At 44.3% G+C, this 24682-nt stretch overlaps 1 protein-coding gene across 1 annotated transcript in view; it reads right to left on the reverse strand.

The window, feature by feature from the left end:
- LOC141147710 (uncharacterized) overlaps positions 1-24682 on the reverse strand; it is a 92566-nt gene that overhangs the window by 36326 nt on the left and 31558 nt on the right. Inside the window, exons 4-6 of the mRNA XM_073634904.1 lie at positions 24266-24373; positions 7884-7952; positions 7623-7773 (exon numbers count right to left, since the gene is read on the reverse strand). Coding sequence (XP_073491005.1) covers positions 7623-7773; positions 7884-7952; positions 24266-24373 — 328 coding nt within the window. The remainder of the gene's footprint in view (positions 1-7622; positions 7774-7883; positions 7953-24265; positions 24374-24682) is intronic.

Below are 24682 nucleotides of genomic sequence, written 5' to 3' on the forward strand. Positions count from 1 at the left end.
TGGGATGAATTTGGAGTCAGGCACTACCACTGGTAAGTCAAGAAACGGAGAAATGAGAATTAAAACAGAATACTTTATATGTTGTCAGAGAGGGAAGATGGGATGAGCACTCTGGCTGCCCATCTGATCATAGAAGCTAGATATAAAAGATATCTGAACAAAATAAGGAATGCAGAATTTATGCAGGGAAATATTAAAGAGTTAAAAGAAAGTGATATGCATGTGTTGTGTACAAATGGGAAAATGTAAGCGATTTTAGAGAGATATTGGTGTATGTGTGTGCGAATGCTGGGACCTTTAGTTCTGTTGCTTGTGTGTGTCATGTACGCAGATGTGACCCCCTCCTTTGTGCTCTCCTGAAAGAATGTCCCTGAGAGGTCAGTGATAAGCTGGAAGGACACCATGCCAATTCCAGTTTTTTAGACAAAACATGTGCCGGGTTAACGAATCTAATGGTAAAAAATGTGATCACAATTATTTTGAATCTGTTTTCCAAACATGGTAAAATGAAAGTTACATTTAACCGTGTATTGCACACATTGAATATCCTTTGATAGTGGAAACACTGCATGTAAAAAAGGGAAATTAAGTAAAATTAAGTAATAATGAGTATTCATTTCTAATATGAGTTTAACAATTTTATCAATAATATAGATATATTGAAACTGGTTTAGACAACCTTTGGTTGGAAATGAAATTCAGGTTAATGGGGAAGTTTGTAATGAATGAGATTAGTTTAGATTAAGATAACAATTTTGTAATTTTACATTTATACAATAAGCCCTTATTGAGAGAAAAAAAAAATTAAGATGAGGTTGTTATTTTGAATAAAGCTGCCATAATATTTAACAAAGCCAAGATGGATGGGATACATAAGAAGTTCTTCTACAAAAACGAAATTTTAAGGTTTTTGATAATAACTTGATGTGCGGTCCATGATGTGAGAGTTATAATAAATAAAATTTAAATATAACAGACCCATCACATCAAGTCCACACACCCTGTTAGGATAGATGCCACCTGCAGCCAGTTGTTTTATAATTTTTGATGCTTTCTGGTCCATCATACAGATTCTTGATCCTTTTGTTTTATTTATTTTTATTTTTGAAATCCAAAGCAGAATGTGTGGATTGTGAAATGATGTGCCCCTTTTTCTTGTAAGTACAGTGGTATAAGCAGAAGAATATTTTGGATTTATGGGCATCTCTGCATGACCGCAGGGTATTGTTATCATTTATTATAATATTGCCAGGAAAAAGTTGTGTTTTGAAACATGAAACTGGAGTTCTTACACAAACAGCATGATAGAAAACAAGCTATTGTAATATATTTATGCAAGCTGGACCCAGTAATGAAGGGTTCACCCCAATATATCAGAGCTGTAGCTTTTATGCAAAGGTGCTATTAGACAAAGTTAGATATTGTTTTGGTCAAACATTTAATTTTTAATGGTCCGACATTCTGCGCAGCAAATATACAGCTAACTAAATGTCTGTCTAATGAAAGGTTTAAAATATGAGTTTGTTTATGTACAAATCTAACAATGAAAAATGCATACATTTGAATCCAGCCACCTTTTTGCCTCTATTGGAGGAGGCTGGAGACAAAGGAAGACACGTGTGTTAAATTGAAGGTGTAGGAATCAGCTGCTGTGAGCCCAGTGCAGGACACACTCCCTGAAGACCCAGATATTACATTTTTTGTAGATGTGAGTATGCAGTTTATCACCCAGAAGGATACTCTGTATTCAAAGTCATTGGATCCTTTTTCCCCAGCTCAAGAAGCAGAGCTCCATGTTTTAGCAAAGCCTGTGAGCTATAAAAAGAATGTATATTTATATAGATAGTCGAGATATAGAGAGCTTTTGGTTCCACTTGAAGGGCCAGAAGTTTGTTTTTACTTCGGCAGGTAAACCAATAAAGCATGCCAAGTTAATTTGATTGGCTGTTTTCAGCCTTCCAGGTTCTTGCTGAGGTAGCCATATTAACTTTCACACATGGAAGCAGACCAGGTGACTAAGGATGCTGCATTTACAGCCCCGGACACTTGATGGGTCTGTGCAACTCACAGATTCCACCCTAGTTCTGGCCCAGTATAGCTGGGATTAAAAATTCAACTTTAAGGACCCCAGAACGAGAAGAACAAGTGGTCCGCAGGGGGCAACTTCTTATGAAACAGGACTTTGGAAAAGGTGATCATTTATGTCTGCCAGCCACTCTTTTCCCAGCTTGACACATGGACCGTGTCATCAGTTACAAGAAGTTATGGCTGCCTTAGTAAATGAGCATAGGATAGAGCCAGGGTTCTCCACAGTTGTTTTAATAACATACCAGTTCTTGTTTTACCTGTTACCAAAGGTGTTACCAAAAGCTGAACATCCCTTCCAGATATTACAAAAAGATATATCCAGATGCCCAAGTTAGGATCTTACGAGTATGCATTTTGTCTGTATGGACATGTTTTTTGGATGTCCAGTGGCAAATGCTACTGAAAGGCCACAGTAAAAAGTGTTATCAGAAGTAGTTTGTAAGTACAGAGTGCCAGAAAGTACAGAGAGTAACAGAGGAAATCATTTTTTATAGGAGAGTCCTTAATAGAAGTTTTGAGGTTTTATTTTTACACCCCTTACTGTCTACAATGTAGCAGACAAAGTAGAGTAAGAAACTAGAAAACTTTTGCCTGAATGTTTTCTTATATTTTATGAAGCCCTTAAGGGGGATGTTGGACTCTCTCCCTATGGGATTTTGTTTGGGAGTGTGTTACTCACTTGCTTATATTTTGTCTCAGCAGCTGAAGTCCTCCATTTGGATCTCACAGAGAAAGTTGCTGATCTTTTAAGGTTTTTTGACAAACTCATTTATGTGTTTTCTCCACAATTCCAGATCCTAAAAGTTTGGAAGGATCTAAAACTAAAGCCAGGTGACTTGTGGATTGTTAAGAGACATTTATATATAAGGAAATGTTTGGAGACTCAATACAGCATCTATTTCATGTACAGTTTTTGCAAAACTTGAAGGAAAAGTCACCTGGATCCACACCAGACACTGCAAAATGACTAAATTAAAGAAATCTCTGTGTTTGATTTGTTTCCCTCTTGTGATCACAGTCTAGGGTACTTTTTGATTCAATTACTTTAATTGTAAGGGATATATACAGGGGCGGACTGACAACACTCAGGGCCCCCGGACCAAATAAAGCAAGGGCCCCCTGTCAGGCCCCGCCCATGACTCACCCTAACCCCGCCCATGGCCTGCCCCTGACCTCGCCCCTACATTTTGCACAAAGTACAACTTCTGCCTTTTTTTTTTTATGGGACCTGGAGGGGGGTCTCTCTCTAACAGTGTCCATTAGAGAATCTCTGTTAGAGAGAGAGACCCCCCTCCAGGACCTATTAGAGACTACAAAGGAGTATAATGGGAACTGGAGGGGGGCCTCTTTCTAACAGAGTGTACAGTGAACACCTTCATTCACTCTGGTCCTCATAGGACCCCCTCCTTGTGCCATGACTCTCACCCCTGCCCCAACCTCCCACAAAGTAGAAATAAAATTGGCACTGTGTAGAGCTCTTCTTACCTTAACTATGTGTACTGTAGCTGTGGCTGGTTCCCGCATCCTCTGTGACTAGCTGGTTCCCACATCCTCTGTGGTTGGCTGGCTCCCGCATCCTCTGTGGCTGGCTCCTGTGGGTGGCTGGCTGGCTCTATGGTGTGGGTGGGTCACTGTGGGTGGGTGGCTGGTACCCTGGCCTTGCTGTGGGTGGGTCACCTTGGGTGGTTGGGTGGCACGCACCCTGGCCCCACTGTGGGTGGGTCACCGTGGGTGGTTGGCTGGCACCCTGGCCCTGCTGTGGGTGGGTGGCTGGCTGGCACCCTGGCTGGCTGGTGTATCCTCCCCTCTTCCGCCATTTTGGGAACTGTTTGCCGAGGTGAGGGAGGTACTTGGAGGGAAGTGGTGACCTTTGCCCTATCCGGGACGGTAGATCTAGAAGGTTTTGCAGCAGGCCCTGTGCGCGGAGACACGTGGCGCAACACATAATGACGTTGCCTGCGTGTGCGGGTCCTCTCTGTGCCCATTTGAGAGTCTATGTTAGAAAAAGCCCTCATCAGTACCCATCAATGCAGCCTCACCAGTACCAATCAGTGCAGCCTCACCAGTGCCAATCAGTGCAGCCTCACCATGAATGCAGCTTCACCAGTGCCCATGAATACAGCCTGATCAGTGCCCATTAATGCAGCCTGAAAAGTGCCCATCAATGCAGCCTCACCAGTGCCCCTTAATGCAGCCTCACCAGTGCCCCTCAATGCAGCCTCAATACAGTTTTACCAGAGTGCCCCCTCCATGCAGCCTCACCAGAGTGCCCCCTCCATGCAGCCTCACCAGAGTGCCCCCTCCATGCAGCCTCACCAGAGTGCCCCCTCCATGCAGTCTCACCAGAGTGCCCCCTCCATGCAGCCTCATCAGAGTGCTCCCTCCATGCAGCCTCACCAGAGTACTCCCTCCATGCAGCCTCACCAGAGTGCCTTCTCACCAGAGTGCCCCCTCCATGCAGCCTCACCAGAGTGCCCCCTCCATGCAGCCTCACCTAGAGTGCCCCCTCCATGCAGCCTCACCTAGAGTGCCTACTCCATGCAGCCTCACCAGAGTGCCCCCTCCATGCAGCCTCACCAGAGTGCCCCCTCCATGCAGCCTCACCAGAGTGCCCCCTCCATGCAGCCTCACCAGAGTGCCCCCTCCATGCAGCCTCACTGTGCCCCCTCCATGCAGCCTCAGAGTGCCCCCTCCATGCAGCCTCAGAGTGCCCCCTCCATGCAGCCTCAGAGTGCTCCCTCCATGCAGCCTCAGAGTGCCCCCTCCATGCAGCCTCAGAGTGCCCCCTCCATGCAGCCTCAGAGTGCCCCCTCCATGCAGCCTCAGAGTGCTCCCTCCATGCAGCCTCAGAGTGCCCCCTCCATGCAGCCTCAGAGTGCCCCCTCCATGCAGCCTCAGAGTGCCCCCTCCATGCAGCCTCAGAGTGCCCCCTCCATGCAGCTTCAGAGTGCCCCCTCCATGCAGCCTTAGAGTGCCCCCTCCCCCCTCTATGCAGCCTCAGAGTGCCCCCTCCATGCAGCCTCAGAGTGCCCCCTCCCCCCTCTATGCAGCCTCAGAGTGCCCCCTCCCCCTCTATGCAGCCTGATCAGTGCATGGGGAATAGCCGCCGGATCACACAGAGCGGGTAACTCCCGCTGTGACACCTGGCGACCACTGTCATCGGATGTCCCGCCTCCTTTGTTAGACATCACACGTCCCGGCATTGGACCAGTGAGATATTTATCAAAGGAGGCGGGACATCGGATGACATCGGTAAGCGGGAGATCCCCGCTCTATGTGATGCGGCGGCGCCTGCCCTCCTCCCCCTTACCCTCCGAGGCAGCGCTGGGGCCCGTGCGGGCCCGAAAAGATGATCACCAGCCCTAAAGGCTCCAGCAGGTGGCGCTGGCGGGCCCCCTTTAGCGGCCGGGCCCTCGGTCCATGTCCGATTGGACCGACTGGTCAGTCCGCCCCTGGATATATATATATATTTGAAAAGTAGTTTAGCCATGTTGAAGTCATATTTGTCTTTTGTACGTCTTCTATTTTATGTAGAATTGTCTGTGTTTACATATGCTGATAAGTCAGCATGCCAACAATTCAGCTAGAAGGCCATTCTGGCCACAGGAGTGTACAGCCAGTACTCTGTAAATATGTCTTATCAATCATTTGTTTTTCACAATGAAAAGTAATTTGGTAATGAAAAAGTTGCTCAGCTATTATTTTCTCCACAGTGGAGTTTTTTTTTGCCTCTTTGGCCAGGACTACCTCCACCTAAGTGTGTGGAGGTTCCAGGTTAAAGGTTATAGCAGATATGGTTACTGATCAAAATATTGATCAAAAGAGGGGAGACTGTAATGGAAATTTGTAAGTTCTGTATATAATTGTATTGTATTTTGTATGTATTGCACATTGCCCTCACTGTGCACACAGCACTAATAATGTTTTCAGTAAATGTTTACATTCTTTCGAGTCCTGATTAGAATAAGCCTGCCTATGTAACGCCCCTTGTTACCATAAACGTACAATTGTAATATTAATGTGATACCTTCAATTGCGTCATAATAAAGCAGAACAGTAATTTGGAAAGATGCTGAGCGTATCTTTTGTGACTGTTCCCTACTGCAGTAGTTATTATTAATTTGGAACCACTAATCAATATGAGGATAGGAGTTGCCTATCATCAATTTAACCGAGTCACGTGTACCCAAAATCCACCCTTATGTCTTATGTAGACTTTATATGCACAGGTTAAAGTTTAATTTTATTTGTCACATATTATAATCTTATTTATTGCATTTGCATAAGAAAGAAGTGCACTGAAGATCTGGTTACATGGCTATTTGTCATGTGGACTTTATATGCATAGTTTGAATTGTAATGTCATTTCTCTCACATGGTATATGTTAATATTATTTGTTGCATTCTCAAATTTCTCGATATAATTCTAGCCCTACACTTTCTACATTTATCAACCCACACATCTCTTCAAAGCGGGAAACTCAGCTGGTGGAAGTGCTTCTAGCACACTGTGTCTCTTTCACAAAAAAAGGGTGGATGCACCTTACCGTCCACAAGGAAGACACAGGACCACATCCTCCCAGCAAAGTCTGTGTACTGCCTCTCTCTGGCGGTGCAGGCAGACATGGAGATTGAAGTTGCCAGGTCTACCTGGATGACATTGCTGTGTTCAGCCTTACCTGCCAACAACAACTCGCACCAGTCACAGGTCGGGACAAACGGTCAAATCATAATCTAACGCATAATTCAAGTAAGTTTGAGGTTACTTGGGGCACTGGGAAGAGGAGGCACCCTGAGACAGGGAAGGTTGAGACCACCATGGCCTGATCCACTCCACATACTGGGGACAGCTTGTTACTATAGAAAATGTGTACACATCTATAGTGCCTTTACCAAACCCCTGACCTAACCAAGAACAAACTTTCTAAGCCAGTTTCCTGGACTCTAGAGTGTTAGAAGGCTTCTCAGGTATTGAAGGAAGCACTTGCCAGTGCTTCTGTACTTTAAGCCCTGGATTTCATTGAGCAGTTTCTGGTGCAACCTGGTGCTTCAGCCTATGGCAGGGATATGCAATTAGCGGACCTCCAGCTGTTGCAGAACTACAAGTCCCATGAGGCATAGCGAGACTCTGACAGCCACAAGCATGACACCCAGAGGCAGAGGCATGATGGGACTTGTAGTTTTGCAACAGCTGGAGGTCCGCTATTTGCATATCCCTATGGCTTTGTTGTGGTCTTGAGCTTGGTCGATTGGTCAAGGGAGAAACACCCTATTATTACCCATGTTGTCTACGTATTCAGTTATAAATGTATATACTCATCTGTATGAAGGTTCATTGACTTTATCTAGAGGCCTAAATTATCAGATGGCAAATCATTTTCAACTCTTGAAACTTAGTTACATAGTAGGTGAGGTTGAAAAAAAAGGCACAAGTCCAACCTATGTGTGTGATTAGAAACATTTTGCATACACTTATCAGAAAAGAAGTCTGCTGATTTTAGGTCAAACCTTGCAAATATATCTGTATAACTTACCCAAAGAAAAAAAGCAGGCAACATAAAAGCGTTGTTAAGCAACCTGACGTATATTCAGTTTTTGTGACACATGGCAGATTGCAGGATGGACACACAGTCTGGGCAGGGATATCTCTCAGTTCAGTTTTCAGAATGATATTCGGCATAAGCACTGTTTAAAATGTAATAACAAAAGAATTTGTAACATGTTTCAGTTCTACAGTTCTATATATATATATATACACTCATTAAACACAATCTAATGTTAAAAAGCAAACTCACCTGTCTGGGTCTGAAATGCTGATTCACTATAGGGTGGTAGTGGTGGTGGATAGACTGATGAATTCCAGCCTTGTATAATGAAAACAGAAAGCCAATTATAAGCTATGTTTTCTATTCTAGCAATTGCTGATTTACAGAGTTTAATTAAAAAAACATCTTTTTCTATACATGGGATTACAGGATGAACAAAAACAAAAGTGTTTTTTCCAATAAAACCATTGCAATTATATGTATATATATATTATGCAATTAATTATATAATTATTTTGCTTGAAGACTGAGTCAAAGCAGGCAAATCATCTGTACTAGGCCAGTAAAACAAAAAAAAATATAAATATGAAAAAAAAAAAAAAAAATTATATATATATATATATATATATATATATATATATATATAATTTTTTTTTTTTAATTTTTCATATTTATATATTTTTTTGTTTTACTGGCCTAGTACAGATGATTTGCCTGCTTTGACTCAGTCTTCAAGCAAAATAATTATATAATTAATTGCATAATTGACAAAGTGAAATGTTCATGTCTCTGGAACATTGGTGATGCTCATTATGTAACTGTGTGAAAGTGACATTATTGGGTATAGTTATGTATCGCTACCCTCATAGGAGCCGCTGGTTAAGATGGATCCTCCATTTTTTGCTTCAGCCTCCATAAGAACTTCAGCCTCTCTGACACACTAGGTTGAGTGTACAAAGCATGTAATGCCACAGAAAATCACTGAAAGTAATTTCTGGTAACAAGTAATACTACCATGTCCAAGAAAACAGGCACTGAACCAGTTAGTAAAGGCAAACTTAATATATTGTCACAAGATATAGTGGGTAAAGAGGTAAGTATGAAAATGGAATAACAAAGGCAATAACACAATTTAGCATACAGAGGGATTAGTAATAAGGACTAGGCATAAGATGACAAGTTGGGGAGATTTACTAAAACTGGTGCACACAGAATCTGGTGCAGTTGTGCTTAGTAACCAGTCAGCTCCTACGTTTTAGTTTCAAATTTTAATTAAACAAGCTGAAGTTAGAAGCTGAATTCCTAATATGAGCAGCTTCACCAGATTCCATGTGCACTACTCCCCCTTGATGTCCAGATCAGCATAAACAGTGGCAAGGTCACCTAAAGTGCAACAGTGGGTAGTAATAAAGCTTGATTTACTGAATACAGCAGACCATTAAGGCACTGCCAAAGTGCCCTAATGGTGACTATGCTAGGCCTAGACCGACTGGATGTGCACTGACCATAAAAATGAAAAAAAGAAAAAAAAAAGGATAAAGGATCAAAAATGACTTGCAGAATGGTTTTGCTGGAGGGGCAGTCTTTTCTATTGTTCTTCTGCCAGTTATTGTTGGAGCCCTTTAGGAAGAGGTGGTGTGCTTAACAGTTTTAGTAAACCAGCATGCAGTAAAGATGCAGTCAAGGCATGGTGTACAGGTTCATTGTAGATGTGAGTCAAATGCAGTGACAATTTGGTATAACTGCAGTATAGGTTTGGTATGGGTGCAGTATAGGGCTGGTATATATGCAGTCTGAGTTGGATGCACTTGGCGTCCTGCTCTCAGTGGCTCAGTCTCTGCTAGCAGAGTCAATAATGGGAAGCTGTAGACACTCACTTTCCCGGAAAAAATCTGGTGATCAACAGTGGGAAGCAAAGGGTGAGTGGGCGGTGCTGCATTGCCCCTGGGTATCCTCAGTCTCAGGGTCACATCCATGCTAGCAGGTGAATACTTGGACAGAGGTGCTCTCTCTACCTGGTGCTATGAGACAGAACTTTCCTGGGCAGTTTAAAAAAAAAAGCCTCTCTCCACTCCTCCTACTGCACAGTGTCTATTAGGATCTGTAGTCCAAAGAGTCTATGGGTCCCATTTTATGGTTGTTGTTCCAAACTACAACTCCCAGTATTCAGTGCTCTGCATAGAAGTCTATGGGATTGCTTGGCTTTTACTCTCCCCCTGCTGACCAGAGGAGAATGGTGCAGCATAACATCACTATCTCACCAGAAAGTTAAAGTAAACTGAGTGTTAAGGGGGAAATGTCTCATGTTCCATGTTTCTGTTGTCATAACATTGTCTAGTTTCTTAATAAATATTTGTTTACATTAAGGGCCAGTTCACACCATAGGAACGCAGTCCGGATGCGTTCTAAATGCTTTTCTGCATGTGTGTTTTTGATGTGTTTTTGATGCAGTCCTGAGGCATTTTTCCCTTTCTTTTTTCTTAACGTGTGTTCTAGTGCATTTTTTATGTGTTTTACAGCGTTCCAGTGCAGTCCAATGCAGGAAACGTGCAGTATGTTCTACTTTTTTTGCACTGGAACTGCAGGCACTGGTGTGATCTAGGTGATTAAAAACCACATAACCAACTTTCCATGCATTTTTGATTTAGAACAAAATGCACTTGATTGCATGTGGTGTGATCTGGCCCTTAAACATGATAAAAAAAGTTATAAGAACTGTAGATTTAATACCATAACATATCATGGCAAGTGGAATGAAGTAACTAAGGACTAGGTATACAGAGGGCTGTTCCCATCTAAGGGGTCTCCCACATAGTAAAAAATAGGCAATACTCATCCGTATGAACATCTACTGTGGGTCTGAGCCTCTATATCCATACCCATAATATGTTATAAAAAATTATACCTGTAGGAGCCTATGGAGAACCAATTGCAGAGGGGTCAAGCCTGGAATATCCAGACAGTTTTCCAAAATGGTAAAAAAAATTCTTAGGAGCATTCCAATGTTTATTTCTCATTTTTTTCTCCTATCAAAGTAGAGTTTACATGTTCAATCCAATTTTTTATAGTGGGGTATGCGGTGACATCCAAAACCAAGCTATTTGTTCACAAGCCAGGTACCGGAGCCTGGTCACTGCTATATAAATCTGGGGAGTCATCAATTCCTATGGAGCCCAAAAGACAGGTGACAGGGTCTAGTGGAAAAGTAATCAGAAACACAGAGGATATAGTATCAGGGATATCTTTCCAGTATCTAAATAGTTTCAGACATTGCCAAAACATATGTTATTAAGTCTCCTACATCTGTAGTACACTTGGGGCATAGGGGAGAGTCCCTTCTCCCCCATTTATGAGCTGAGCTGGTGTCTTAAATGCATGATGTAAAAGGAAGAGTTAGACGAGCTTTGGGGAAAGCGATACTGATAAAAGAGATATAGTTGCTAAGCACATCTTCCATTACTCACCCCCAATTTCTCTCAGATACAGTTCCCAGTTGCTCCTGCATGGTAGACCCACAATGTCTTGAGTGAGGGGCATGACAGAAGAGTTCTAACATAATATCATGAATTAACCAATGGTTTGTTAGAGCTATAGTAGCTTAGAGAGGTTGAGTCTGGAGCGCAACTGTACATTTCTAAAAAACTGAGGTCTAGAGAGTGTGAATTCCTCTTCTAGGCAAAAAAAATACTTTAATACATTCTGAGAATGCAACTGTGCTATAAACCAGATACCCTGGTCTCTCCACAATTGAAATCCTTGCAACTTTGCTACTTATGTATAATTGGGGTTATGCCATAGGGGTGTACCTTGTAAAAACTAACCATTTGCCTGAAAGTTAATTATAACATGTGTCCAGAGCTTTTTTAATAGGGATACTGTAGGACATTCGGAGGGTAAAATGGGAAATCTCATCTCTAGGTGGGACAGAAATGACATTTCAGAGACCGTGAACTGTAGCAGATTATGTATGGGGTCCAAGTTATTATTCAGTCCCCATCCCCTCAGATGCTACTTATGTACCAGACATTGTATCTTGTGTATCACACAAATCTACCAATTGTGTCAAAATAAATGTACTGTAATGGTCGCCTCTGTATGAGTGATCAGGAAATATAGCTTAGTGTAGCGTCACCTATAGTAGTCCCAGTTCTTTCAAGCCTAGCCTACTGGTACATGGCTGCCCCCAGGAATGAAATATTCGATGGTCAGGAAGTACAGGAGGCCTAAGAAAGGAAGAACAGAAAATTTCCTGTGGTTCCAGGAGTGCAGTTGTCTACAGGGGATGGCTGGGATTGGTGTCTCACAGGAGCATAGTCAATAGGATGTGCAGATGGGTCACTAAAGGTGCAGCCGGAAACATGGTCAGCAAGCAGGCAAAGGATCGATTTAGGCAGCAGGCAGCATTGTGGTTGATAAACAGGCCAGGATTGGTACAGGCAGCAGACAGAGGCAACACTGCACTGGTGTGGCAATGGTCAGGAACACTGTAACTGATGTGGAAGTGATATGGGGGACATTGGGACTGGTGTGGTGGTGATCATGGACGCTGTAATTGGTGTGGCGGTGATCACAGACACTGCAACTAGTGTAGCGATGATCACGGACACTGCAACTGGTGTAGCATTGATCAGGGGCACTTTAACTGGTGTGGAGGTGATCAGGAACACTCTACCTGGTGTGGCGGTAATCACAGGCACCGTAACTGGTGTGGCGCTGATCAGAGACATGGTAACTGGTGTGGCAATGGGAACACTTTGAGTGGGTGGTGGTGATTAGTGACACTGGTGAAAGTGATATATATGATTTAAAAAAAAAGTTAGTGGTTAGAGATAGTAGGCGGAGTCTACAGGAAGCAGTAGGTGTGAAATTGGCATACGTTTGTGGGAGCAAACTGCTTTTGCTATTGGCAAGAGCTGATTATGGTGCTAAATCATTAATGGACCAGTCTTCCCTTTTGGGCGGATCTGATAGGCCGTCAGTCTGCAGAAAATTTAAAGTTGAGATTTCCAGCGATCGTCTAGTTTGAGTTTCCTGGGAACACACTGATCTCTAAGCATTACTTTGTCCCCAGGTTGCAAGTCCTGTACTCTTACTTTGAGACTGAAATAATTTTTTTCCATTGGCCCTTGGCATCTGAGGCCCCCCAGTGCTTTTCTATAAGTTCTGTCTTGTGAGACGTTCCTAAAGTATGATCTAAGGAAGTGCCAAAAGCAAGGTCAACAGGTAGTCGGGCCTCCCTCTCGAACAGTGAATAACCCGTGGCATAATTTTCAGTATTATTATAGGCTTGCACTATAGCTGCAATATGTCTGCTCCAACGTTGTTGCTTTTCAGCAGAAAGAGTCCCAAGCATATCTAGAACAGTGTAATTAAATTGTTCTGGCTGGGGATCCCCTTGAGGGTGGTATGGGGTTGTTCTTGATTTCCGAATACCAAGTAGATCTAACAGTCTTTTAATGAGCTTACTCTCAAAGTCTCCTTTCTGGTTGGAATGGATGCACTGAGGCCATAGTGCACAAAGGACTTTTCCACAAGCACTTTAGCTATGGTTGAGGCTTGTTGATCTTTAGTTGGGAACACTTGAGCATACTGGGTAAAGTGGTCAGTTACTACCAGGACCTTTCCTTACCCACTCAAGCCAGGCTCCAGACACAGAAAGTCAATGCACACCAATTACATTGGTCCTTGACTTTGGAGATGCCCCATAGGGGCAACTTTGGTTGTAGAGTCTTCCTCTGAATGCACCTCAGCCAGAAATGACAGTAGCTATCAACTTCAGTTTGCATACAAGGCCAATAAAAGTGGTCATTGACTAGCCTGAAAGTCCTGTCAGACCCAAATGGCCATGCTCATCATGTAAAGCAGGTTAGTACTGTCTCTGTGTTTTTCTAGTAGAAACAGCTGCCATCTTCAGGATTATCCGAGGGGCTCCTTCAGTAGACCACCCTCTCTTAGCTGCAACCCTGTACCCTGCCCAGTCCGTTTCTGCTAGTATCAGCATGTAGTTCATATGGTTTAGGGGGTTTGGCATAAATTAGAACAGGGGCATTGGTTAAACGCTTTTTCAGCTGGGGGAATGTCTGCTGGCACTGATCTGTCCACTGGTCTTGGACAGAGTTAAGCCTCATACACACGATCCGATCCGATTGTTGGCCAACAGAGCATCAGACTTTTGTCCAAAGGGCGTGTGCTGGGAACTTGTCTTGAATACAAACGGTACACAATTGTCGGCCAACAAACACGAATGTAGTGACGTAGTAGATGTACTATGAGCCGCTAAAGAGGAAGTTCAATTGTCATGCGCCACCCTTTGGGCTCCTTCTGCTAATTTCGTGTTAATAGAAGTTTGGTGAGTGTTGTTCACACTTTTCAGTTCGTTTCTGAATGGCTGTTCGTCAGCCAGCCATGTTGTGGAATCGGAATGGAGAGCGTGCTATTATAGGCCTTGGAGTTATTGCTTTGACCCAAGTCCAGTCCAGGAACAGGAGAAGGAGGAGTTCTTGGACCAAAAATTGGTTGCTTAATCGTGATCAATTATGTCATATGCCTTTGCTGTGGGAGCTTCAGGAGAATAATCTAGATGATTTTTGGAATTATCTCCGGATGTGGGGCCCCTGCTTTCACCAACTCTTGGCATTGGTGACCCCCTATATTAAGAAGCAGGACACATGCATGAGGCTTGCCATCACTCCAGAGCAAAGGCTCATAGCCACCTTGCATTACTTGGCGACTGGGAGAAGTCTCCAGGACCTCAAGTTTACCACTGGGACCTTAGGTGATGGTGGTGGTGGCTTGCTGGGCACACGGAAGTAAGATGTTGTCTTTCCTAGTGCACCTGGGTGTCTTATCTATGCTGTGTAACAGCCTTTTAAGCATGGTTTCTTGTCTCTTTTCTGTTTGTCCAGGCCAAAAGTTCTGCCCAACCAGTCAAGAGAAAGTGCCCTGTCTACAAAGAGAAATTAAGCAAAGTTTGGGCCAAAACGCTTTGTGCAGATTGCATTGCAAATCTAGTCAGGGAGGAGTCTCCATCCATTTGTGGCAATTTAGTTACAACCATTAAAGATGAACCTAAGAGAGGAACCAGGTCCTTCAGGGGATCCCGGGGTTCTGCAGCCATCTTCAGAACCCCAAGGCGGCTTTCAAATACTAATAGGGGGTCCGATATCCCAGAATCTGCTTCCCTTGCTCCAGATGAAACAGATTCTGAGGAGGAGGAAAATGAAACGGATGCCGCTAGAAGAGGTTGGAGGACTCCTGAAAGTAATCCATGATACTTTGGGGATAGAAGAGGAAAAGAAGGAGCTCTCACTGCATGACCGCATGTACGCTGGTCTAGGAGATTCAAAAGGTCGTTCTTTTCTAGTACATTCAATAATAACAGATATGATTAAAAAAGAGTGACTGAGAACCTGAGAAGAAGCCATTCTTTTCCTGGGCTCACAGGAGAAGATTTCCATTTGAGGAAAATCCTGACTCTATCTGGAACAAAGTTCTAAAATTGGATTCTGCCTTTTCCCAGGTCTGGAAGTCTACGGACCTCGCCTTTGAGGATATGGGCACTCTGAAGGAGCCCATGGATAAAAGGATGGACTTGCTTCTTAAAAGAACCTGGCAATCAGTGATGAACAATCTAAAACCGGCAATGGCAACAACTTGTGTTGCAAGGAACTTAGAATATTGGGTTAACCAGCTGAAGGCCCATGTTACGGCGGATTCCCCAAAACAGGAGATTCTGGACTCCTTTACAACTTTGTCTGCAGCAATATCATACATTGCGGATGCTTCAGCAGAATCGATTTGCATGTCATCCAGGTCAGCAGCTTTAACGAACTCTGCTAGGAGGGCTTTGTGGCTGAAAACTTGGCCAGGGGATGCTGCATCTAAAAACAGATTGTGTAGCATTCCCTTTGCAGGAGATTTGCTTTTCGGTTCGGAGCTAGAGTCCATTCTTGACCATAGGCTGATAAAAAGAAGTCATTTCCGGTCAAGAAGAGACAGGTGCAGACCCGTAAGCGTCTTTTTTGGCCTCAAAAAGGGCAGCAGGATAGAAAAACGCAGAGCAAGAGGAAGCCATGGTCTTCCCAGAAGCCCAAAGGTAGGAGTGGAGTGCTCTTCAGTCCTTCTACGACCTCCGGAAAACCTCAATGACTCCCCCCTCAAGGTTGGAGAAAGCCTCCAGGAGTTTCTTCCTCAGTGGAGAGCCAATACTTCAAACCAGTTTATTGTGAATATGCTCTCCCAGGGATACGTGATAGAATTCACGGAAGAACCTCCAAACAGATTCTCTGTGACAAACGTCCTGAGGGATCTGGTTAAGGATTTTGCCATGAAGTCCCTAATTCAGGAACTGAAATCCCAGAGAGTCATTGTTCCGGTCCCGACAGGGGAGTTCTTCCAGGGTTTCTACTCACATGTATTCCTTGTTCAGAAACCTTCAGGAAAGTTCCGCCTCATCCTAAATCTCAAAATGCTGAACAAATCAGTAGAGTACAGAAGATTTTGGATTGATTCCATTTTCTAAGTAAAAAAACCTCCTGAATCAAGGGTGCTACATGGCATCAATAGATTTACAAGATGCCTACCTCCACATTCCTATTGTCACCAGGTCCCAGAAATATCTATGGTTAGCACTGAAAGAAGGGAAGAAGGTGGTACATCTGCAATTCAGAGCACTCCCATTCGGTCTGTCATCATCCCCAAGGGTGTTCACGAAAATAATGGCTGAAGCATTGGCGCCTTTGCACCTAGAAGGAATCTCAGTAATTTCTGGACGACCTGCCGTTTTTTGCTCAAACCAGAGAAGGTCTTTAGGAAAACTTGGTCAGAGCCCGTTTTCACCTAGAATCCATAGGGTGGATCTTAAACCTCCAAAAGTCAAATCTGATTTCCTCACAGGAAGTGTTATTCCTGGGTTTCCGTATCAACTCTTTGGAGCAAAAAATTTTTCTTCCAGAAGAAAAACAGAAAAAGTTGGTAGAAGTGGTGTCACTGTTACAGTCCAGTCAGCTTCTGTCCATCAGGAAGATTATGTCAGCGTTGGGAACCCTAACCTCTTCCATACCGGCAGTTCAGTGGGCAAAGCTCCATTTCAGACCTCTGCAAAGTTTTCTGTTAAAAACCTGGGATCACCAGTAAGATTCACTGGATTCACTAGTGAAGATCCCCACCAGAGTAAGGAGTCTCTGGTGGTGAAAGGACCAGACAAGATATTCAGAAGGCCTGTTAGGGTCCTTCCCAACCCAGGTAAGGTTAACAACTGATGCCAGCTCCTGCGGTTGGGGAGCTCACATGAGCGGTCGGTGGGCTCAGGGCTTGTGGTCCACAAGAGAAGCACTGAGGTCCTCAAACTGCAGGGAACTAAAGGCGATAGAAATGGCCTTACTGACCTTTGGAGAAGAAGTCAAGGGACAGCATACTCAGATCCTGTCAGACAACGCCACGGCGGTGGCCTACATAAACAGACAGGGGGGAACCAGAAGCAGAGTTCTGCAGGACCTAGCAAGAGGCATTCTAAGTTGGGCAGAGCACCATACTCTATCCTTATCCGCGGTCCATTTAAAGAGGACTCTAAACAGGGTAGCGGACTTTCTTAGCAGGAATCAGGTATTCGAAGCAGAGTGGCAGTTGAATCCAGATGTCTTCCGTTTGACTATGAAGAAATGGGGGTGGCCAAGAGCGGATCTCTTTGCATCTCAGGAAAATTCACAAGTGTCTCGCTTCTTCTCCCTGAACAGAAACGAGTCATCACTGGGAGTAGATGCTCTGGCGCACAGTTGGAAATTTCACCTCTGTTACACATTCCCCCGTTTCAGCTTATCCCTCAGGTCATAACAAAAACCCGGAAAGAGGATACGACAGTAATCCTCATCACTCCTTTCTGGCCCAAAAGGCCTTGGTTTTCATCCCTTCTACAGATGCAGCTAAAACCGTATTGGCACCTTCCGTTAAGGCAAGACCTGCTGTCACAAGGTCCCCTGCTTCACCAGGAAGTAGCAAAGCTAGAACTCACGGCTTGGCTTCTGAGGAGCAGCTCTTGAGGAGAAAAGGTTTCTCGGATAGATTGGTTGCTACCCTCCTATCTAGCAGAAGGAATGTTACCAGAGCAATATATTCCAAAGTCTGGAAAGTCTTCAACTTCTGGTGCACAGCATCTGGCAGATCATTAAAACAGATTTCTTCTATTCTGGAATTCCTGCAAGATGGAGCGGACAAGGGGCAGCGGTCAGCATCCACAAAGTTCAAATTGCTGCACTGGGGGTATTTTTGGAAAAATCTATTTCATCAGAACCCTTAGTTATTAGATTCTTCAAGGCTCTCACCCGAGCTAGACCAGTGGTGATCAAAAGTTGTCCAGTATGGGACTTATCTGTTGTTCTACAGGCCCTGACCAGGGAACCTTTCAAACCCATTGATTTAGCCTCCCTGAAATGAGTTACTTTGAAAACAGTTTTTTTAGTGGCTATTACAACAGCTCGAAGAGTCAGTGAGCTGCAAGCCTTATCAATCAGGGAGCCATTTTTTTCCATTTTTTCAGACCGAATTGTTCTAAAGACGGATCCTAATTTTTTCGCGAAGGTCGCTTCGATCCAGAATCGAACCCAGGAGATAATACTTCCCATGTTTTGTTCTAATCCATCGGGTAAGAAGGAAGAAGAATTCCATACCCTGGATGTTAAAAGAGCAGTCTTAAGTTACTTGGAAGCCACAAAAGACTTTAGACGTTCAGACGCACTATTCATTTTATTTGCTGGTGTTAAAAAGGGAAGACAAACTGCCAGAGGAACCATTGCCAGATGGTTGAGAATGGCTCTCAGAAGCCTATCCCCTTACAAGCTAAGAGAGTCCAGTGAGTATCTGGGCTCATTCTACAAGAGCTTCGGCGGTGAGTTGGGCAGAAAAAGCTGGTGCCACCCCCAAACAAATCTGTAAGGCAGCTACTTGGACAAGTCTGACGACCTTTGCCCGTCATTATAGGTTAGACTTCATGACAGCCGGGGACCAGGCTTTCAGAAGGAAAGTCTTACAGGCTGTTGTCCCACCCTAAATGGAGTAAGTCTCGATAAACCTCTCGGTTGCTGTCTTGAAAGACGTTTTGGAAACATGCAAGTTAGACTTACTGGTAACTTGTTTTCCAATAGGCTTTCAGGACAGCAGTAACCCGCCCTTTTTATTATGTTGCTGTAATACTATGATATAACTGTCGCTTATGTGTTGCAGCTAGGGCTGGAGGTTCTCTACAAACAACTGATGGAAGCAACCTGGAGGCCTCCTATTAAAGACTTAATTGAAGAGGTGTTTCCTGTGGGAGGAGGAATCATGATCTCTTGAGTGCTGTCCTGAAAGCCTATTGGAAAACAAGTTACCGGTAAGTCTAACTTGCATTTTTCCATAACTAACCTCCCCAGCATGCTATCCTGGGCCCATACACACCTAGCCTAGTAACTTCACAGTGTTTTTTGTCAGCTAAATTTTGGGGCTTTCCATAAACAACCCCTAAAATGTGTAGAAATGTTATTGTTGTCCTCAAATTCAGGCAGAGTGCAAGAGACCATTTTTTGGGGCACAAACTCATTTGGAACCCTCCCTCCCCCCCAAAAATGCAAAGTCAACAAATACTCTGCTGACTTTGCCAAACCCATACACTCTATCCCTCTTTTGTGTTTACATTTCTGTATAAATTCACCCAACCATATAGTGCAAGGGCCTGCCTGATTACCTACAAATTGCAACGTAGACAGTTTTTGTGTCCTATTATATTGATAGGTATTTTCAGAATGTCAAAATGTGCTGCAATTTGGACAGTGTGAATCCATATTTTTAGATTATGACACTTCTTATCTGTCCACTGGGCTGCCAATAGCGTAAGTAAGGAGGGGCTGGCTAAAGTATCCCAGATTATTGCAAACAGCTCCCATGGAAGTGGAGAGGTTTACTTGTCCAAAACATCTACCCATTCCCCCCCACCCTAAAATGTTGCTAATGGGCCACCAGAGGGGGAGATGAATCAGATATGTTGACCTTACCCTTTTGTCTTTAAATACTCATTTAAGTTTTCTCCTTATGTTGGCTAAGCATGTCTGTGTCAAATCTGCTTGCAATGTTATGTGCAGAATTAGTAATTTTTTTGTTTCTTTTTTTAATCCACAGTTTCCCTCCAACCCACAGCAATGACAGAACGTTGCAGCCCAGTTCCACCATAAGTGAGATTTTCCCAACTATGGTGGTGCTATTGATGGAAAGCATGTTTGGATTGTCCCACCACCCATTTCTGGCTCATATTATTTTAATTATAAGGGCTTTTGCATAGTCATGCTAGCTGTAGTGTCTGCCAACTATGAGTTTTTGTATCTGGATGTTGGGAAGAAAGGCCGCAACTCTGATGGAGGAGTGATTATACAGACAGAGTTCTACAAGTGGCTCCAGAATGGCACATTAAACTTGTCACCTGATGAGGAGAATGTTGAGGGCCTCGATTTTGTTTTTGTTGCAGATGAAGCCTTTTGCTCTGGGGGAACATCTGATGAAGCTGTTTCCTATGAGGAACCTCACCCCAGAGCAGAGAATATTAGATTACAGGCTCTCTCGTGCCAGAAGGGTGGTCGAAAACACCTTTGGTATCCTTTTGAGCCGTTTCAGGCTGTTTTTGACTCCAATCAACCTGGCACTCTACAAGATAAACCACGTGGTCCTGTGCTGTTGTATTTTACATAATTTTTAAAAAAATTCCAAGTCCTGAGCTACTAGCCAGGCCTCAAGGGTTACTTGCCACCAGTTGCCCCACCCAACCCCTACCCTGTCCCACCCCTAATTCCACCCCTAAACACGTCCTAATAAATTATCTCATGAAATGACACTTAAAGGTTTTTTGCAGAATTAAGTTATAAAATGAATATTAACAACAACTTTATCAGTGCTCAACTGTGCAGCCTCACCTGTGTCCATCAATGCAGCCTACCTGTGCCCAATAATGCAGCCTGGCCAGACCAATAAGGAGCTGTAGCTCAGAGTGCGTAGCCTGCCAGCCTCTTCTCTCCCTCTATGGAAGCTCCCCCGGATGTGTTCCTGTGGCCCGTGATGTCACTTCCATGCACTCCACAATGGTTCCGGCCCCTTCCTGTTGGCCACAGGACGTGCTGCAGACTGACCAAACAACCATACAGCCTCGCACAAAGACCGGATCAGGACACAAGGGCCTTCCCAGGGACCCCACAAATACAGATGAGCTTATTATGTTCTTACCTTTTGTAAAGTGTGTTTTGATACCTTGCCATTAAAGCTATTTTTAATACTGCACTTAGGTGGCGCTTCCAGTGTTCTCCCTTTTGTCTTTCTATATACAGAGCCAGCTCTCTGAGGGCAGCAGCCACCCTTGCCCTGCCATCATTTAATTTTAACCTCTGAACTATTTGATCTGCCTATGGAATAATGACCCAGTAAACAATAATTGTGTTTAGTTTGTTAGCACTGTATTTGCGCTTACAGTTACTGTTACATCCTTTCATCAATGCAGCCTGCCTGTGTCCATCAATGCAGTCTGTAGGGGAAGAGAGAGGAGAGCAGGTGGCCGGATTATCAGAGAGCGGGGACATCGCTGTAACAGCTTACATTTCAATTGCCAAGTGTTCCTGCTGCTGCTCGCTGTCACATAAAGCCCCGCCTCCTGGCCCAGGAACTTTGATATACGTCACACGTCTGGGGATTGGACAGGTGATCTGTCTATCAAAGTATCAAGTATCAGCGAGGGCGGGGAACACTGGCAATTGAAATGTAAGCTGTTACAGCAATGTCCCTGCTCTCTGATAATCCGGCCGCCTGCTCTCCTCTCCCTTCCCTTTCACGATCACTGGGAGATAACGGCTCCCATTCAGCCCCGCATGCCGGCCCTCATTTTCCACTACTCCATTGCGAGTAGGCGAGTGGAAAATTTGAGGGCTGCCACTTTAAATTGATTAGATTTCATCCATATACACATTTCCCCATCTTTGTTGCATATTGTTAATAAGTCCCCCCCATTATGACTGGGAGGCCAGCAAGGAGAGGTATATTTTCCTATGGCATGGTGAGGGAGCCAGCAGCATCTGTGTCCACAGGCAAAGGTGGACGTGGTCCATCCTCAGACAGGGCCTCATTTCCTCTGTTTAGTGATGTTGCCCAGGCTATCCAGCCACAGCATGCAGGGGAGGTGGTGGACTGGCTTACTAAACCATGCTCATCCTCCTCATCCTCAATCACCCAAGCAGAGACTAGTGCACAGCCCACAGCAGCTGCCAGAGTGGTTATTCTGCCTCCTTGTCTAAAGCTACTCCTGCCATAGCCCCAGCATCAGGCATGGAGGAGTCAGCTAAGTTATTTGAACACAGCGTCAGCCACTTGCTCCTTGATGATGGACAGCCATTACTTGATTCAGATCTTGGTTCTGAGGTTGAGGAAGGTAGGAACGTGAGCCTACAGAGAGGGGAGAACACTGGTAAACAACAAATTGGCAGTCATGTTCCTCCAACCACAGCGTATTGCCAAGTTGGCTCTAGTGATGATGAGAATGGAGGGGATGATGATGATTTGGTCACTAACGCGACTTGGGTGCCGAATAGAGCAGAGAAGGAAAGTGAGGGTGAGGCACAACTCCAACGAGGCAGCAATCATGGAAGAGTAGAGAGCAGCCACCCTATTCCACCAGATTGTGGAGCTACTATCTCCTGGCCCACTTCACATAGCTCAGCTGTCTGGGCCTTTTTTTAGCACATGTGCAAACACTATTGCAATTTGAATACTTTGCCTCAAGCAGATCAAGCATGGCAAAAACACCAGCCATTTGGGTACCACATGCTTGACTCAGCATTTAACTTCCTACCACTCAGCCAGTTGGCAAGAGCACCTGAAAGCCAGACAAAAAGAACACAATTCTGCTCCTCCTCACTCCTCACCTTTCGCCTCTACCCCTATTATAACTCATGACCCCTCAACAGCCTCCACTGACAGGGATGATGGTATAGCGAAGGGTGTCAGAGGTCCTTCCAGCATGTCTGCCAGTAGCACACCACCAGCTGTAGACTATAGTAGGCAAATTTCTCTGCCCCATCTGCTGCAGCAGAAAAAAAATATTCACTGCCATCCACATGCCCAGCATCTAAATTCAAGCTTGTCAAAGCTCCTGCCTTTCCATTTGGTGGATTTTGCCCACTTCTGTGAATTTTCAGAATGTGCTATACCACAATGGCAGGTTTCCAGTTGCTATTTCTTTGCACGTAAGGCCATTCCAGCTCTGTACCATCACATGGAAGGCAATGTTGTGGCATAGTTGGGCAAGGCAGTCGGCTGCAAGGTTCATGTTACTGCTGACACGTGGTCCAGCAAGCATGGTCAGGGATGATATATTTAATTTACAGCACACTGGGTAACTCTGCTTGCAACTCATAAGGATGCAGGACAGGGTTCATTGCTGCAGCTTGTTGTGCCGCCACGTCTCTATACAGTTACTGTTGATGATGCAAAATTTGTTAGAGCCACCTCCTCCATGCCCTCCTCTTCTGAATTGTCCCATAGACCACCATAACCCCCTAAGTGTTCAAGGGGCTATTCAATGAGTCAGGCTAAAAGGTGCCATGCAGTGCTTCAGCTGGTCTGTGTAGGGGAAAGGAGCAAAGATTCTTGCAGCTCTGCAGGGGCAGGTCCAGAGGTGGTTCATGCCAGGCCAGCTGGAGCCAGAAATGGTGGTGTGCGATAATGGCACAAACCTCCTGTCTGCCCTTAGACAGGGAAAGTTGACACGTGCAGGGAAAAAAAGGGCAAGCAAGCTTCAAATCTGGCTTTGGCAAGGTGGATACTGTAAAACAAGGTATCTTGGAGGCTTACAAGACAATGGATGAAATTCCGCCCGCATGCTTTACCGAACACTCTACAAGGGCATTGTCTGCTTCATGGGCAGAAAGAGGTGGCGCTACCCAGGTGCAGATCTGTAAAGCGGCTACCTGGTCTTCATTCTCAACATTCGTCTGACATTACCAAAGGGACCTCGTATCTAGTCAAGACCAGGCATTTGTCCAAAAGGTGCTGCAAGCAGTGCCACCCCCCCCCCCAAGTAGGTAGGTTCTCAGTTATCAGCTCAGGGGTTGTCCTGGATGATGACTGGGGGAAAAACTGGGGTTAGACTCACCAGTAACTCTATTTTCAGGAGTTTTCCAGGACAGCCAGGTTCCCACCCTATTTTCTAGTATTGTATGATGTTGTGGCATGGTTTATGTTGTATATCCTATATAGCATATTTGACAAGTACAGAATCACAGTATATATAAAAAAAATTGCAAAGTGGTTGGAGGGAAGCTTCAGAATGGCAAAGATGTTCTTATTACAAATTATGTGAGCAGACTGCAGTTCCTCTTTAACTAGAGAAAGTACAAGATGGAAAAGAGTTTGCCTTGGGGGCTGTTATTGCTAAACTCTTTAAAAAAAATGATGCTTTAATATTACTTTAAAGAAAACAAAACTTCAGCCTTTAGAACCACTTTAACTACTGATGCAAGAATGTTTATAAGTAACGAAAGAATTTATAGACAAATTGATTCTCTCGCATTTTCTCATTCATTGTAGATTAACAGTTCGACTCATTTCAACTAGTTCTTATTGAAACGTACCTGTTGCTGGCATTTGGGATGGGTCCTGTACATTAACTGGATATACTGGGGCTGAAACAGGAATATTAAACCCTGCTGCAGGATATCCTGAGCTTATTGCCTGATTTCCTAAGAGCCAAAAAGTAACCATGCATTAGAAATGTATAGCTATTTTTTTTTAGAAGTGTGGAAGGCATGACAGCAGGTAGTTTGTTCAGAAGACAAATGCAAAACATATGACAGTGAACAGTTTGTGCAATAGAGATGTTTGGAGGATATTACAGTATGTACAAATAAGACAGTATGGCCAGGAAAGGATTGTGGAGGGCATGACAATAGCAGCAACTGTTCCACAAGGCAAAGTTAGGGGTATTGCAAACACTGCTGAGGAAGAAAAGGCATTTAGTGCTTGAAAAATTGCTGCGCAAATACCGTGTG

The sequence above is a fragment of the Aquarana catesbeiana genome, linkage group LG06, assembly GCF_042186555.1.
Source record: "Aquarana catesbeiana isolate 2022-GZ linkage group LG06, ASM4218655v1, whole genome shotgun sequence".
NCBI lineage: Eukaryota > Metazoa > Chordata > Amphibia > Anura > Ranidae > Aquarana > Aquarana catesbeiana.